Below are 18,147 nucleotides of genomic sequence, written 5' to 3'. Positions count from 1 at the left end.
TGAAAGTAGAGCTCTATGGCATGGAGGGGGGTTTGGCATTGAAAGAAGGATGCGCATGCAGAAAAGAAGCCAACAACCACGGTCAGGGCCGTAGCTAACGTGGGGAAACGTGGGTACGACTGATGGTCGTAACTGATGGTAATAATATACATTTCATCTATAGGTGAGGGGGCCCAGGCACATCTTATCAGCCCCTCTGTACGGCTTGCCTGGTTTCAGGGTTGGGAAACAACACCCCTGGATGAGATGCGGAGGTCCTCACCCTAAATGGAGTTGTCCAAAAAAGGAAGGGGCCAGTCCTGTAAATTTAACCTGTAGAAACACACATTTTCTGGCCATATTTTACCTTATTTATCCACTTCACTAGAAATAAGTACAATAGTACTGAGAGAAGGAAACAAAGCTTGCTTATTATCTGTTTGATTTCTCAAATAATCTATAGTAGAACAGTAGAAGCATCATGTCAACACATAATACCTCATTGTTTAACAGTGTTTTCTTTTGTATTTTTGAAGGCTCTCAAAGAAGGCAGAAGACAACTTAATTCAAGCACAAGAGCTATTTACTGTTAGGAAACAAATCACGTTTTTGTATTTCACTGAGTGTCGTCTTTCAATAAAACAAGTAGGCCTTTTCCGCGTAGAACAAACATCCACATACAGCAATAAACACTGTAAAAAGCGCTATACATTTCTGTCGGTTTTATTAACAGTCGCCTACCCTCACATGGTTCCCACCAGACATACAGGCTATTCAGAATAGATGTACTGCCAGTAGAAATGCAGCTATTTCAAATCGACATTTAAATCACCAGCCAGGACATCTGTTTCTTTAAACAATGAAAAATGATTAGATGACTATTTAAAAACCTGCACCGTGTAGAATTTCACCCTGAGAAAGGCGCCAGCGGCTCTTTAAATAAAACTCTTCGTTATTTCTCTTTGCGGTTTAATTACGCATGCCTGCTAAATACTGGGCTTATTCGCAGCTATCCAAGAACTGTGGTGGCAGGGTCGAAGCAATGTAACACCTTATCGACTACAGAAGAAAGAAAATACGTTATTAATCAAGCTGTTTTTGAAACAACTTCCCAGTTATAATAAGCACCCTTTGTTTTGTTCCCTTTCAAAACATGGATTGTACACGTGGATTGTAAATAGGCTGTCAGAACATTATGAAAGTTATTAAATGATGAAAGATATGGCCTGCACAAAACGGAGGCAATTAAAACGGTTGTCACTGACCCATTTAGTACTTACATTTCCAGATAATTAAACATTAGTCGTTTGAAATCTGCTTTTTATCAATGCTGTCATTGTAGATCACTTAAAATCAGCCTCTAAAATTCGAGCGTTAAATTAACCAAAACTACGGTCATCTTTGATAAATGTGTGACAAAAAATAATGAATATTGTCAGGTGAGTGGCAGAGAGAGAGGAGTGGCTCCAGAAATGCTTGTGGGGCACCAGAACCATTCGCGGAATATGTATCATATGAGCGTGAACACTTTTTGCGCGACTGCCATGAAACGGCTGGGGAAGTCGTGTCTTCACCTCTAACGTTATTTTTAACAACATGACTGCGGATTGCACGAGCTACTACAGTGCAGAGAACGTGTTTGTGAATGGATTTTCGTGCCCTAAAGCGGGAAGCGATGCTCAGGCATTATTCTGCTGCGGATTTAACGACATCAAGTATTGCTGTGATGACCCTAACAGTTTTTTCCCCTACAAGTATGGATACATGTGGTGGCTCAGGTAAGTTGACTGTGAGGCGAGATAGTGGCGATCGTGTGTCTGTCTAATCTCTTAAGCCTGCCCTACTGAATCTTTGAGACTTCAAAAATATGAGAATAAAGTTGGTGTTATCCATTGAAAACGGCACATGCATGATAGAATGCGGATCAGGGATCTCCAGCAGTTCGGTAGCGAGATTAATCCATCGCCAACTGTCAAAAACCACATTTTACAAGTATATAATCAGGCCCCAAGCTGCAACTCAACACAGACATTACCCCAGCCCTATTTAGACATTATTTGACAATTAAAATACAATTGATTTTCGGCATGCTGCCTTTTTGTGGTGATCACTTGCTAATACATACGATTACCACAGTACCTGATTTGAAAGAAATCTTTGAACTTTCCCCAAAATGTTCTCAAAACGGGGAAGTAGGCATTCATGGCAGAAGTATTTCATGTGTAAGGATGACATTTGTGTCTATTATTTGTTATTAGTATGGAATAACAACACAGGAATTCCACTGATTATGAGCAATCCCACTACAATGTTGTCTGAAATGCAGCCCTAGACCATGAAAGGGTGGAAGGCTGCAGACAGACATCATCGGTCTGCAACAAAATTTGCTCTCACAACTCCATATGGGCCTTTCTGCCACTGGGTGTCTCTCCATGCTTTATGTTCTTTCACATACTGGAATATCTTCTGTTTGTTGCCTTTCTGAAACAATGCTTTCTTAGCTGAAACATGCCCTACAAGGCCATTTCACGTGGGACTGTTTCTCACAGTCGAAGCTTAGTCTTCGTTGCAATCTGATTGCCAAATGCTAAGCAAGCACCTCATTGGATTTATTTCTGTCCTTCAAGGAAGTGACTTTCAGTAACCGTTTCCTACCTGAAAGTTACGAAAAGGTAGCAGTTTCAGGCAGAGGTTTGGGTCTTCCACTGTGTGTTCTAGCTTCAGATGGCCTCGCTATAATACAAGGTATCAATTACCTTATATTGTTATGATATATTGGGTTTTTGTGAGCAAGAAACCAGTTACTGCCCAGAGAGCTTGAAACTATTTTGTCAGACTTCCACCAGATTGTTGCTCATTATTATATGATGAAAATAATATACTGCATCAAGAAGAAATCCAACTTAAAATGTTGTAAACACATTATGTGTGTTTTATGAGGATACCAAAGATAGAGAACATGTAGTAAAAGCATTTAAAGTCTCATTTTAATCTCCTTACTCTTGCTCTTTTATCCACATGGCTCTGGGTTTTCTGAGATTTTTGCACAATGTTGTAAGCATGTTTGAGGAACGAAAACACTTGTTAGTGTCATTCAGCTTGTTGTGCCTTGAGGTGTAACGGATCATGATGAATAATCCTCCATTGTCATTATAACAGTAGAGACAGTACCCCCACACTTGTTCTGTGGAGCCTATAGTTTCTGTTGGTGGACTACATCAATTATGTAACAGTAATACAGGCTAATTTATTAAGTGAAACTATTATGAAGGTAATGGGTCAGTTATTTCTTTCTGGACGGTTAGTGGGGGACTGTAAGGATTTGCTTGGGCAAAGGGGCAAAGGTGACAATGTGTCACAAAATCATTTACAGTAATTCCCAGAAGGTTTTGGCACCCTCGCACACTTTCTTCAAATAACTCACAGTGTCGGTAAGATGAAATGGACCAAAGTATTAAGTCTCTAAAATGCGTCATTTCAGTTTTAATTGGCCTATTACAGGACCTTTGGTTTTTATTCAGAAATATGTAATAATATTCCTGAAATATTGTTTTAAATCACCGAAATAAACATAAATGGCCTTCACAGTGTTATTGTTAGCCATGGATGAGGTAATAATGAAAGTATTTACACAGTAGACATTACAGATATGAGGTGGGCGTAAACAGGAGCAGAAGGACGGGATGTGTGTCCCTCGAAGGACGGGAGCATTTTGATTCTGCCCACTGTCCGAAAACGCCACTTTCTTCAAGCCAACAAATCCACTGGAGGTTGTTAGAGGTCTGAAGAAGGAAACGTCACTCAGTCACATCACATTGTTCATTTGACATAAGCATGTAAACAAAAATCAGTAGTGCCTTGAAAACTGAATGCAGCATCTGAGCTCCATCATTCAATCAGTTAAGGAAGTAGCGTTACAACTATTTTAACATTTATTTTAATATTTTGAGTGACATTACCAAGTGGATGAGTGTTTTCTAACACAAACCAAGGTTGAATACATTCACGATAATGTTGCAGAGACCAAAATGATTTGGCTACAGAAAACAATGTAAAGTTAGGCTGTTGAATCTACGGACCTTGGGAAATGTTGCAGGGGAGTACTGATGAGAACGATTTGTGTTTTTAGAAGAATGCCTCGTTGTCCCCCCATTTTCCTCCCTTTCTACTGATTTTCCTTCTCAGCTTCTTATCCAAAATATCTAACGTTCGCTGTACTTCTTTGTTCGTTCTCTGTAAATTCACTCTGTCCTCTTCGATCTCCCATTGTCTTTCTCTCCTGTCCCTCTTTCCTGACAACCTTCTCTCCTCATGTCTGTTTCTCCCCCTCCTCTCCGTGCTCTTTCACCTCCCCTTGCCTCTCTCTGTGGGTCAGTGTGGGGGCGCTGATAGGCCTGTCCGTGGCAGCCATAGTCCTCCTGGCCTTCCTCATCACCGTTTTTGTCCTCTGCTACCTCTTCTTTGTCACTAAACCCTGTAGCCTTGACAACGGCCTGCCGCTCCGAGAACCAGGTTGGTGACATCTATTCTGCTGTAAGAGGTGAATATTATCCTGTGTTTTGTTACAAATTGCTTCATTAATTCCGAGTTACTGCATTACCTATCTGATACTTTAGCCAGCGGAGTGAATTGTTTAGGAGCTGCAGGACATTTTCTGTCACAGAAGCAGCTTTTATGTGTATTTGACAAAGTACATATTCGACATTTTTAAAACTTGATACTTAGAACAAACACCAAGATGAGCTACCATTGTTTTTGTATGTAATCTACATTGGTTGCACACTTATGAATGCAGTCATACAGACTGGGTAATGAATTAAAAAGCTTGAATAAATGAGTGGAGGCACATAATGCATTCAGATGCTTCCATACAGGTGTCCTGCATGATACAGTATTAAGTATTTAACATCCCATCATGCTCTGTGGCATGTATAAAAATATGCCCTCCTTAAGAATTGGGACAATCAAGTCAAAATGCTTTTTTTTGCTGTACAATTAAGGCACATGAAAACACCATTAATACAGTGTGTCCAACCAGTGTCGGCTCTCGCCTTTTGGGGCCCCCTCTCTCCGCTTGTGTCGCTTATGCCTAGAAATGGCCCTATGTCCAACCAACACATCTGGTCATAGGTGGACGTGGGCTTGACCTAAATGCTTCACTTACACTAAGGCCTCTGTGTACCGCTGGCGAACATCGGCTGTCGATGTGTCTCCTCTATCCCTGTTTGGTGTTGGGCGCTCCGCTCCAGATGTGGCCTCTCTGCCTTTCACCCCCTGTTTTGTGCTTTGTTTCCAAGTGACTCTCGTTCTTACTCTTTTGCTCTTTCCGAGTGGGTTCTGTTTTGTGATTGGTTAGTTGTTTCTCCTTAGTTTGTTTCCTATGCGAGTGTGTGTTTGAATTCCCCACAACAGGAATGAATCCTGTTCCCAGTGAGGGACCCAGCGGTCATTCCAGCACGCCTCCGGCCAGCGGTCCCCATGGATTGAGGAAGCACTTCCTGAGCAAGAAGCTGGACTGTGACCACCGGCCGTCTGACCCTGACAGATTGTTCCAGAAGTGCTTTGTGGCCAACGTCACCGCTGTGGACATGGAGGGGCCTTCATAGGGGCACTTGAAAGGGACGGATCGGATATCCGACGTGGTCTGAAATGGATGTGTAGGAATGTGTCACCCTGAAGATCCGTACCCACCTGTTAATTGCACAAAGAACTGTGCATGCATAAACGTGTTAATGGCAGCTGATTGCTCTCCATGTACAAACCTGACTATAATAAAACATGACAAAAATGTTTGCCACTGATTCATTAGTATGTGATGGGTTCCAGGTTATTCAAACAGTAATTAGTCATTTGAATTTGCAAACCCTTAACGAGGACAATGTAAAATTACACACTGAAAAGTGCCAAGTACAGATATATATTTTTTAAAAGCATTAAGTCCAAAGTACACCTGATACAGTGCATTATGTAAATGATGGCTGATTTCACACTCTCAGTATCCACATAGCGTTTGATTTTTGAATGGACCCAAACGACTATATAATTACCATGCAGTAGTTTAAGTAGTAGTAGTTTTAATACAGTAGGAGTTCTGTTGATCGTCATGAAGATTGGCCAGGTTTTAACATGTCCGCTATGTTCTGGTGAGGTTACAATGGTAGACTGCCTCCCTGTGAAATTACCCACCATAAACATGCAAAACAGAGCAGCGGAATTTACAGAGGTTTGTGTTGATTTGCATAAGGGATGCCGGGTGTCCAATCAGCACTGACTTGTACCAATAACTAAAGCAGTAGAGTGTACTTACTACTACTGAGTCCTGTGCTCCCCTTAGCTTATATGCATTTATTGTAAATCGCTCTGGATTAGAGTGTCTGTTGAATGATTCAACTGTCAATGGTTAGGTTGTGTGTAAACCTACAACTGTGGTTAGTGTCAGAGTTGGGGTTAGGTTTAGGTTTAGATGTTAAGTCTGAGTTAAACATTAGGAGTACGTTAAGTTTAGACATAAAATAACATATCATATTTGCCATCAAAATTGTGAATTTTTCTTACATGACCCCAAAGAAATTCTGCATTTCACTGGTAGATATACGGGCAATCAGTATACAGAATTCACAGCAATTTCATGGTGATTGCAAAGCGATTTTTTATTATTAGGAGGCATTGTATCACAATGTCAAAAAGACTAGATTGTTAGCGAGGTCAAGAGAATCCGTAAGAACTAGTACTGCACCCGCACAGTTAAAAACCCATATTCGAGAGTGGGAACAGAATTTGGCAAGGAAATCAGGCTGTATAAAGCCAGAGAAATAGCCAACCTGGCCATCAGGAATATTGTGGAGTCTAATGGATCCATTTAGATCAGACAGTGGGCTCAGTGAAACAATGACGTAATTGGCTGAACTCTACCACTAAGAAATAAAAATGCTGTGATCCCTAATTATCTCTGTTACAACTCTAATCGCTTATAGTTATTTAGGGAAACAGAAAAAAAATTGTGTCTAGCAGTGGGTTAGGATTAGGGTTGGGTCTAGGGTTAGGATTAGGGTTGGGTCTAGGGTTAGGATTAGGGTTGGGTTTAGGGTTAGGATTAGGGTTGGGTCTAGGGTTGGGTCTAGGGTTAGGATTAGGGTTGAGTTTAGGGTTAGGATTAGGGATAGGATTAGGGTTAGGATTAGGGTTGGGTCTAGGGTTAGGATTAGGGTTGGGTTTAGGGTTAGGATTAGGGTTGGGTCTAGGGTTAGGATTAGGGTTGGGTTTAGGGTTAGGATTAGGGTTGGGTTTAGGGTTTGGATTATGGTTGGGTCTAGGATTAGGGTTGGGTTTAGGGTTAGGGCATGGGGAAATAGGAAATATTCTTTCTGGTCCCTGACCAGAATTCCACTACTTCCGACCATCCAGGGACATCTGCTAGGCAAGTGCTCATTGGGTAAAGATGTCGGCTACAGTAAATGAAAGGAGTGTAGGTGTTGTGTGTGAGTAAGAGCCAGCACATGTTAAATTAACTGAAGAAAGAGAGACATTCGAGAGAAAGACCAGCAGAAGGCTGAGAAAGGGGAGTGAGACGTTTTCCCAGTCTTTCCAGCGGGTGACAGGAAGAAAACCGTTATGTGCTGAACATAATATCATGACCGTTGAAGGGAAGACAGTAGCCCTGGCTTGTGCCCTTTATTACTTAGTTTAACTCATTGAGTGGTAGTGATTAAGTTGAATAGTTTTCTGTAATTCTGTCACCTGTTAAGATCATGATTTTGGGGTTTCCAATACCCCCTCATTCTTACAATAGCCTAATTTAGGGGTAAAGTATGTGAATTTATTATGGAAGTATTCTGAGCATACCGTTATTTACTATTTGTCACTGGTAAATGAAGCTAGTTGAATAATGTGAATGTGAGAATGCAGGTGTCTTTGTTTCCTAAGACGTAGGTTTACCTTTGCCTGCCTCTGTGAACTTTCATTGCCTGACAGGGCACATCCGCTCTCCAAGCCTAATTATATTCTAAGTGTAGCGGTTCATTGGCTGATGTCTTCATTATTTTAAAGTAACTGCCCAGTGTTTCTAAAAATAACCAAAGAGCTAGTTATTTTTCTTTGTGGTGTTTGGGGGGGGGGGGGTGTACAGGTGGCCCTTGACAGTGACAGGAAACCGACACAACGCTTACAGATTCTCCAGTCTCCAGTCAGACATCTTGTTGAAGGGATTATATTGGAAAGCCACTAACAAGGTACCAATTTCACTGGAGTGTGATCTGAGCCACACGCTCGTTCTGTTTCTGACATTAACAAGATGGCCATTTTAATTACATGTAGCTGGGACACGCTCAACGTTTCCGACCAGCCACACAGGGACATTCCTCTCTTCTTTCCCTGACTTATTGCGGGCCTGTCTATGAACATTAGCGGGAGACGAAAATGACAATGGTTTGGAAACGGGGGAAATCATTTCAGAAGGTACTTGGTAATTAATGGGTGTCAGGTTACAAGGGTCTCTGTTTTAATTCACATACTTCATGACTGATCATGCAAAATGTAGCCTACTCTACATGCATAGTGTAGACTATGCTACAAGAAATAAAAATGTTCGGGTTTTGTGTCTGTCCATACCCATACATAAGGATTAGAAACATTTGTGGATTAGAAATGAAACATTGAGCTATTCCTAAACATCATTAGCACATCGTAACTATACAAACACAGATCACTGCATATTCTCCCAGAGAAACAACCTTTAATTTGAAAGCAACATTTACATGTGGTGAGCAGATGACCCCATGAAGACAGTTAAATGAAAAAAATATATACTAATAGAATAAACAGTATTGAATACAAACGCCTACAGTTTCCTCGAATCTCAGCCTGTGCCTTGACTCAGGGATGCTCTCTCTCCCAAAACTCTTTGTCCATAGTTTTTCATCCCTAGAACATTGGATCAATATTTGCCGCATGTGTTGAAATGAACCAGGTCTCATATGACCACCGTAGATCCTCCGCTCAAATGTCACTGGACGTCAATGATCTAATGCTGAAGAATCACTCGCAATGGGCTCCATGTAGCTGTGTATGGAAAACCACACCAAAGATATCGTACTCTGGGACTGACCGCTTCGCCCCGTTCCGCATGCAGAGTTTTAATCAGAGTGTTACTTGTTTTTTTATAATTTAGTTAAGAAACCAAAACAAAGAAACAAGTGGATTTAGAGTTTTGTTTGATTATAGGGTCCGATGAGTTTGAATAGTCCTACATAAAGCATTGGGAACAAACCCTGCTGAAAGTAATTAGGCAGGAAGGCACAGAAGAGTGGATTATGAGGCTGTGTCGAGATGTAGTCTTAAGCTGTGGTAGATTAATCATGTAACACAAGCCCCTCAGCTGCCTCAGTGCTTTCATAAACTGTTCACTAATGCAATTACATTTTAGTCATTTAAAATGTGGTGTCCTTACCCAGAGAGATGCCCAGCAGTGTGCTCTATTGATTGAGCTATACACAAATACCACTTCTTTCAACACATTTGCAACCAGGATCTTTTAAACCAACAAGTTTATTAAAAACTAAATCAATTTTAGAGGGCTGCATGTTGTATGGACCATTGAAGCCTGCAGGCTAACATACAATAGTTATTTAGTCCCTATCTGATACCAGTTAATGAAGCACAAAATCAATTTGCCCTTCAGCACTATGCATTAATGCTCCATGGAAGGTGAACAAAAAGCATTGATAAGCTGAAAGACTGTTAATTCATTGAGTCAGAGGTATTTTCAAGGTATTTCAATGACACATATCTGTTTTTCCAAACTGATTACCCACTGACAAGCCCATCTGCTTGTTCAAAAAATATCTAAAATGACTCCACCTGAGCTCCTGAGCTCTCTTTTCATCATTCTAACATTTCCTTTACTAATGGCAAATTCAATTATTAAAATGGACTTACTATTACCGATGTTTTGATCTGAATTTATAATTGATTAAACTAATAATAAATTGTCTTCATCTACACACCAGCAAAACACAGTTTCTAGAAAAGTGTGCCAGTTCACATGAAATTGAAAAACCTCATGTACATACACACAAACGTTCAAAAGTCTGTGCTCACAATGTTCTTGTTTTCCATGAAGAAACGTGAAATATTGTTTTGATCAGAATTATAGTAAAATTATTAGGAAATATAGACATTGACACGGTTAGAAATAATGATTTTCAAGTGAAATAATAATCGTGTCCTTCAAGCTCTGCGTGGCATGGTGACTCCTCTTCCTGTCGAACCCATCCAGAGGACTGAGAGCCTCCGTCTGAGAGCCCATCCAGAGGACGTGCCTGTTTCCCATCAATGATTATGTTGTCTGTATGTATGTATGTATGTTTCACACCCGCACCTCACAGATTACTGTCTGTCTGTGTTCAGCCGTGCGGTTTGCGTTTCGCTCTTAAAACTATCGATATAAAGTAAGAAAGTTAATCGTTCGCTGTCGTCCTTTACGCCTCTCCTTTCTACACACTTGCTTCACTCGCACCAAAGAATCCTCCGTTCGCAGCAGTTACAGCCTTGCAGACCTTTGGTATTCTAGTTGTCAGTTTGTTGAGGTAATCTGAAGAGATTTCACTACACGCTTCCTGAAGCTCCTCCCACAAGTCGGATTGGCTTGATGGGCACTTCTGACGTAGCGTACGGTCAAGCTGCTCCCACAACAGCTCAATAGGGTTGAGATCCAGTGACTGTGCTGGCCACTCCAATACAGACAGCATATCAGCTCACTGCTTCCCTAAGTACTTTGGAGTTATATTTTGGATCACTGTCCTGCTGTAGGAGGAAAATGTCTCCAGCCAGGCGCTGTCCACAGTGTATGGCACGGTGCTGCAAAATCCAGTGATGCCCTTTTATTCATTGGGGCCTCCCACACCTCTTTATATTCCTGGTTAGATACCGTTTGCTCTGTTCTGTGAAGCGAGTAGTACACAGCGTCGTACGAGAGCTTGGAAATGGTAATATGTCAAAAAAGGTATTCACATCACTGTATATACAGACCAAGATATCCCAAGCTTTTCACCGATATCCCTAACTCGCAGTTTTCAACGCTGTGAAAAGCTCACAGAGACCCCTGGCATGTGGCTGCACGCGCCCAAATGTGAACACTGGCACACAAATAAGACAGTCCTATTAGATGCTGGTTGTGCTGAAGTGCGCTAAGCGCTTATTAGCATGTTAAGAAGTCTGCCACATCACAGGTCAGATAAGAGGACAGTTAAACGGCTGCGTTTTAATAAATTGTGCGCCCGTCTGACAGAATTTTTTTTCTGGGGACAGTAATTTTCTCAGTAATTACCTTGGATCATTAGCTGCCACATGTAAAACCTCTTGGGAATTATCCAGACTGGCTACATTGTGTGATTTTAAATTTTCCATGTCATCGCCCCACACACATTAAACCTGAAGACAAGCAGGAAGCCCTTAACACACTGGGAACTGATCAAACCTTCATGGCCTTTGTACTGTACTGATCCAGAATGTAGTGACTGACAGAGAAAAGGCAAGCGCTGCTTTGATAGGGCCTCCTCTTTACTGAACCAGAATCTGCTGAGAGGCAGAGAGCCTCTTAGCACAGGAAGGTAGCTTTCGGCTTCCCATTAGATAGCTCTACATGTCCTGCTCATTGAAACTTGTTTTGGTGAGTAATCCACTTATTTTCAGAGCTGTCTAATGGAAAGTCTAACGCTCCCTATATGTGGATGGAGGCTATAGATCTCTGCCCAGGTACTTGTTCAGTGGTAGACCTAAATTCTTACAGAAACACATCAACACAAACACACCAACTAAATGTTTTTTTTCTTTTTTCTTTACCCTGAAACATTCCTAGTTAATCCTAGTCTTGAAAAGGTATTTCACCGTTTCGCACAGTGTTGGCTGTGAATGTTGGCTGTTCTCAGATGTCAACCACAATTAGTCCGTTGCTGAAGTGTTAGTTAAGTCCGTTGCTGAAGTGTTAGGTAAGTCCATTGCTGAAGTGTTAGGTAAGTCCATTGCTGAAGTGTTAGTTAAGTCCGTTGCTGAAGTGTTAGGTAAGTCCATTGCTGAAGTGTTAGGTAAGTCCATTGCTGAAGTGTTAGTTAAGTCCATTGCTGAAGTGTTAGGTAAGTCCATTGCTGAAGTGTTAGGTAAGTCCGTTGCTGAAGTGTTAGTTAAGTCCATTGCTGAAGTGTTAGGTAAGTCCATTGCTGAAGTGTTAGGTAAATCCGTTGCTGAAGTGTTAGTTAAGTCCATTGCTGAAGTGTTAGGTAAGTCCAGTGCTGAAGTGTTAGGTAAGTCCATTGCTGAAGTGTTAGGTAAGTCCAGTGCTGAGCGTTGGTTATTTTGACTTGATACACCAATTCTAGGTTAGATTTAGATTAATTGTTGATGTTAAGATTTGTGAAATATGTTCAGAGTAACTTTATTAGCATAAATTAGTCATTTTGGGATTTTGTTACTTCATTCTGTTTAAGTCATTAGATATATGTATGTTTTTGTAGGGGCTTTTGAATGGCGCAGCAGTTGTGTCACTGTTATCTAATATGCCTCATTATGCCTGTGAGCTCAATCAATGAAAATGACCAGAGAGTGTATTCCTTCTGGTATAGACTTCCTGGTTGAGCAAACTGCTTGATCAGAACCAGAACGGCATTGGATGTCCTTCAAAGACTTATACCTTAATGTCAACAGTCCTGGGTCTGCTGGGAGTTGTTGCTATGAAGCGGGACCTTAATCACAAATCACGAAAATGGGTGCTAAAAAACTATTAAAAAACTGATTGCATTTCAGCCTGAAGTTCTTTTTCAAGAGAAATATTGCATTTCACTTCATTTAATAATTTCACCTATTCCAAAATAGAGAAAGGAATGAAGAAATGAATGAGAAGCCAACCCCAGTTATAGTTATCTATTAACTCTCTCTTAAGACTACAGTCAATAGCACTGCCTTTAACCTTTAGCACAACAACTTTCCTTACTCAAGACAATTTAAAAGCCAAGCAAGCAGCCAAAAACTCCTGTCACATACCCAAATGAAAGGCCTCTATTTGTAATCCACTTGGATACTATCTTCTATCAACGCCATTGTCTTTCAGGTATGTACAAGTCATTTTTCAGAACCCATAGAAAAAGGGAAATGCTGTTTCTGACCGAGTCATATCATGTGTGTTGTATGTGTAGGTCATGTGATCACTGTGTTTTTGAACTAGAAAATATTTGATGTGCCGTCACTCACTGATCCTCAGATTCCCTATGTCATATTTAGAATTTGTTGTGGACGTGTTTTGGTTATCTTGTTTTTGGTTGTTGTTGCAATCCCTAGATAATGTCCACAGTACTTGAGGTTGTCACATACTTTTTTCTGTCTACCTCGGCTGATCGTGGTTGGTTCTGTGCCATCATGCCGGTGGTTATTTGGTCACCATTTTGAGATTCATATTATAACATTCATTTTGTTTCATCAAGAGCTACACTGCATACTTTACAATAAATACTGGTTATGGATTGTACAGTAATGCACAATAGTTACATTTTTATTTATGTTTCTCAATTCAGTCAAAGCAGGATACAAAAATGTATTTTCTCTAATATACACACCAAACAACAGATACACATACCTCAAACTATCCAGGATGTAAGCACAATGAAGTCCAGAGACTTGTTGCCATTGTGGTCCATTTTTATTTGACAGTTACAGGACGTTTAGTTATAACACAGAAGGTATTACAACAGGTAGAGCGAGTGAATTATTTCACTTCCTCAAGTCACTGAAATCATGTCATTTCTGTAGGACCATTATGGAACATCTGGGCATCAATGCCATGGTGGCCTTTTGTTTCTGGGTGGCACTGATGACAAGTGCACATCCTCTTGGAAATGTCCTGGGAGAAAGTCGAGAATTTCAAAGAAAACTACTGGTCGAGCCTGCCACATCAATAAGTATGTTGTGTTCATTTTTGATCATTGTGTGTCAGTAAGATCGATACGTGCATTTTATTTGCTGAACCTTTACCTCATAGTGAGTGTTGGCTTAAACTCTTTCACATAGTTACTACTGATCCATAAACGGCTAGAGATTGTTATATGACGTACCTCGACATAACACAATGACATTGCTTACAGTACATTGACATTTCAAAACGAGCCTTACTCTTGGTTCAGGCTCACTATTTTACTTCAAGTAGTACGTAGTACGCTAGTCTAGTTATAGTCTCCGGACAAAATGTACTCCATTCTCCTACAGGTCTCAACTACACTGGCGCTGTTTCCAAGACAGACGAGAATGGTAGCACCAAGACTTGGGCCGGCATGGCCGCAGGACTGGCCTCCGCCCTCGCTGTCTCCGTGTTACTTGTGGTGGCAGTCAAGTCCCGCGTCTTCCAGCGCTACTTGTATCGCTACCGTCACTCGCAGCTCCTTGATGGGGACACAGCCAGCCAGTTCAGCCGCGACGAGGTCACCTTCGCCGGGCGGGGGGTGGAGGGCAGGGGGTACGGAGGTGCCAATGGGACCCACGGAGTGGAGGATACCGACGATGACGACGGCTTCATTGAGGACAACTACATCCAGGCTAGCGAGAAGGCAAGGGCGGAGAGCCGCGATGACGAGAGCGTGGAGGGGGAGGTGGTGGAGGACAGCGACGACGATCTCGAGTTCACCATTGACTGATGTGAAGACTGGTCGAAAAATATTGTTTACAGTTGGCTGATTGACTGCTGTGACTGAAATGCTGTCAAGACCGGATAAAATAATATTTGTATGCATTCAAATAATTTAGCTTTTCTTTTTGGCGGCGTGTGGTACAATTAAACCAAATAAACTATCCAAAAAAGAAAGTGGACATGACGGATTCAAGTAATAATAAAAAAGACAAGAATATTTGAAAGAAAATATCACTTAGAATTCAAGACGACAGTATCTGGAAAACAACGATACTGAGATATGATCGTGGTCCCACATGATAGGTTTATAGTACATTCATAAAGTCGTTCATAAACACTATACGTGTAATTCTTTACAAATCTTTGTTAGGGAAATTAAAATATATATTATGAGATAGAAGGTCATCACATTTGATTCTTTGTAGAAGGTATAATCATACTTTTAAAAATTAACCAGTTGCCTAGAATATTTTAGGACAGCGACCAATCATGAAGCATGTTTATGCCGATGTTATAAACATTTGATGTTGTTTCGTAAATATTTGATAAAGAAACAATGCATGTTTTTACCATTTTGATTTGATTACTTTATTATTTTACTTGGTAAATAAGTTGTTAAAATATTGCATGTGTAGAAAAAACAACAACGAATTCTTAATAATGTTCTTAGTTTTTCGTCATTATTGTTACTAACTGCGAAGTCTTGTGGACCTTCTCATTTTCAAAAACCTTTTCCTCACTTTCTCACTTTTACTCAACATTTCACTTAAATCATACAAAGTATATTAACTAATTATAATATTATATATTAATTATATTGTAAAAACAAAACGTATTCTATATTACAGGTTCCATATAGGGACAACTCAGAACAAGTCCTGCTACGACTGAGGCTGTACGAAATGTACATCGTAATCGTATATTGCCTTGTAATTCCACATGACTGTTAATTAAAAAAGTAAAATGTGTTTTGGGTTGTAATACCAGCAGCACAGAGAAACTGGAGTCGTGTGACTTGCTGGGATCTCCTCCCTGTGAGTGGGTTTATGACGACGTCGGCTCCTATCGTCGTCACACACATACTGGGGTCTGATCTAATACGGCAGAGCTATAGCACGGCCTCTGACAGAAACAATGGCCAGTCTCACTGGGGGTCCCGGCCGGGCTGGCACTGGATGGCACAGTGGGCACGGTTTGCGCGGTCTGATATGGGCATTAGTCGACGAGATGACGCCGTAGGAGTGGCAGCTCCATTACTCGCCAGGGAGACTGATGATACTTCTCGCATTCTTCCCTCCCTGTCCCAGCCACTCGAGTGTCTTCATCTACTAGGTCCCCCTAGTCCCAGCAGATATTTGATGTGCACAGAGTAGCTCTTGTCCCAGGCTCAATCAATCTTGAAATACTGATAATATTAGAGAGCAATGGTTTTGTTTCTTGTTGCAGAAAACACATTTATGTTGTTTTCCAATGAGCAACAGAAAAAATTGCTTCTCATTGGATAAGACTCCCACTGTACCAGTCTGTCGTCGTCCGTTTGGTGCCGAATGAACCCAGCCGAGTCAGCTCTCAGATCAGGCTTACCCTACTGGAGGAGTAGGTCATTTGTACCGCTGGGACCGTAAACACCATAACCGCCCTGTTCCGTAACCCCCGCCCTCCCACGCGCCTCCTCCTCAACATCCTTCGCTCTCTCCTCTCTTGGAGGCTCAGCGCCAGTGAGTACCCGACCACCGCCAGGCCCGTGGCGCTCCCGGCCCCAAGTAGCGCCAACCCAGCCAGGAACATGTCCCTCTGGCGCTGGCCTGGCCCGTGGTGCCCGTTGGTCAGTGAAACATAGAGCAAGACGCCTCCGCAGACCGCCAACGCCATCCCGGTGGCGAGGATGATCACCGGGTCCGCCCGCCCGCCACTCTTCATCAGCTCCACGCATCTCCGGCTGTGAACGCAGTTCATGTCCTGAACGGCGGAGCTGAGGAGCTGCTTGAGCAGCACCGCCAGGGCCAGTAGGCAGAGCATGGTGCCCACGCCCAGCCGCCACTCGCTGGACAGGCTGGTGGTGGTGGAGAGGAGTCCGACGCCGGCAATCCCCAGGCCCAGGACGAGGCACACCGACAGGCCGTAGCAGAACATGGAGCGCCGTGGCTTGTGGAACCACCACAGCTCCACCTGGTCCTCCAAGACGCGGCGGTGTTGCGAAACCGGGTCCAGGCGCAGGACACGGGGGTTCCGGCGGGGGGTGCGCCGCGAGGGCACGGGGGACAACTCCTCCATCTCAGACATGGCTGCCAGGGGAGCTCCGCGTGGGGGCAACCCAGCCAGCTCGGAAGCAGGTAGACACCTGAACTAAGAAATGTGAATAAAAACAATGTGTTCCAATGAATTCACCGGTCCAGTTCGGGTCAGACCATTCATTCTATATCATGTAGTCTGCATTGAGGAATTCTGTGAGCTGTACTAATGTTGCACCTACCATCGTTTTGGTACCAGATGGCTCAGTCGGTTGATTCAAACAGGGTACATAACTAATAAGAACATGCATCTCTATTGCACATTGGTCTGGATCCGAGCTTTTGCTCATGAGTCATGCAAAATGTATCATCCATATTACTTTGTTATCTTTCGATTCGGTCGCCTCATCAACATCCAAGGTTTACATCAGCAATGCTCAGGGTTCTCCAGGGTTCTCCAGGGTTCTCTGGTCAGTTCTGTCTAATTGTAGAGGTGCCGGCATCCTACTGGCAACACTGTCTTGCGTAGAAGACTTACCAGTGAAAAATGTTGCTGCCCCACTCCTCGGGCCTCTTAAATCATCCCATCTGTCAGTGACAGTGACCCGTCATGACGGACAAACACTCTCCACAACGCCCCCTGGGGCTAGCTGAGATGGTCGTGCGCTTCATCGTTCCTCAGGTGGTGGCTGAGAGTGGAGAGGTCTCTCTGGTGTTTTACCGCTCCAGCTTAGACGGCGTGTTTGTTTACAGACATGGAGGTTCTCGGTCGTCAGGGAGATCCTTGTGGTTGACCTGAGGGGTTGATGACAACAGGCTCCTCTTCCTCAGTGTACCGTCTCTTCATCTCTTCCTCCCCTCCGTGTCGCCCTTCCTCTCAGACACAGCGCCTCACGGCGATTTGCGACTCAGTGAAGGACAGCGACTGTAGGACGAGCGGTCCTGAGTGCTTGCTGATAGCGGTGGATAATGGGGTGGACTCGTAAATGTTCCTCTGACTCACAGCTGGGCTCGGTGACAGCAACACGACACCCACTAATGTGACTGGGTTCTGACACAGCCGTCATCGCAGGCTCGCTGGCGGTATGGGCACGGACACACGCCCACACGCTCACCCATTAACACACCCGCCCATTAAAACACACACACACACGCGCTTATTATGTCGGGTGGGCGGTAATGGTGACATCAACCAGGGCTTAGCCGTGAGACGGAGAGGCAGACAATGGGGCAACCAGGGGAGCCAGTGACTGGAGAGATGCCTGATGTACG

General features: G+C 42.8%; 3 protein-coding genes across 4 annotated transcripts; 2 read left to right on the top strand and 1 right to left on the bottom strand.

Moving 5' to 3' along the window:
* Positions 1 to 1,157: 1,157 nt before the first annotated feature.
* LOC105024617 (protein shisa-like-2A) lies at positions 1,158 to 5,771 on the top strand. Of its 2 annotated transcripts, none has more exons than XM_010894667.4 (3): positions 1,158 to 1,757; positions 4,460 to 4,491; positions 5,392 to 5,771. In XM_010894667.4, the coding sequence occupies exons 1-3, from the start codon at positions 1,576 to 1,578 to the stop codon at positions 5,583 to 5,585; spliced, it is 408 nt and encodes a 135-aa protein (XP_010892969.1). In that variant the 5' UTR covers positions 1,158 to 1,575; the 3' UTR covers positions 5,586 to 5,771. The 2 variants fall into 2 exon arrangements, with proteins under 2 accessions (XP_010892969.1, XP_010892976.1); XM_010894674.4 differs by having other exon boundaries at positions 1,676 to 1,757; positions 4,460 to 4,519.
* Positions 5,772 to 12,923: 7,152 nt separating this feature from the next.
* On the top strand, positions 12,924 to 15,209 carry LOC105024634 (type III endosome membrane protein TEMP). Its single transcript, XM_010894687.3, has 3 exons — positions 12,924 to 13,078; positions 13,774 to 13,922; positions 14,227 to 15,209. Exons 2-3 carry the CDS (start codon positions 13,781 to 13,783, stop codon positions 14,649 to 14,651), a joined length of 567 nt encoding a protein of 188 aa, XP_010892989.1. The 5' UTR covers positions 12,924 to 13,078; positions 13,774 to 13,780; the 3' UTR covers positions 14,652 to 15,209.
* A 100-nt stretch (positions 15,210 to 15,309) lies between these two features.
* Positions 15,310 to 17,873, bottom strand: LOC105024942 (transmembrane protein 125-like). The gene is made up of 2 exons (XM_020042600.2): positions 17,118 to 17,873; positions 15,310 to 16,990 (listed from the first exon to the last, which is right to left on the bottom strand). Exons 1-2 carry the CDS (start codon positions 17,223 to 17,225, stop codon positions 16,214 to 16,216), a joined length of 885 nt encoding a protein of 294 aa, XP_019898159.2. The 5' UTR covers positions 17,226 to 17,873; the 3' UTR covers positions 15,310 to 16,213.
* Positions 17,874 to 18,147: the final 274 nt, after the last annotated feature.

The sequence above is a fragment of the Esox lucius genome, chromosome 3 (assembly GCF_011004845.1).
Source record: "Esox lucius isolate fEsoLuc1 chromosome 3, fEsoLuc1.pri, whole genome shotgun sequence".
In the NCBI taxonomy this organism is placed as follows: Eukaryota; Metazoa; Chordata; class Actinopteri; order Esociformes; family Esocidae; genus Esox; species Esox lucius.
Note: the sequence above shows the minus strand (reverse complement) of the source record. Positions and strands in the feature narration are given on the sequence as shown.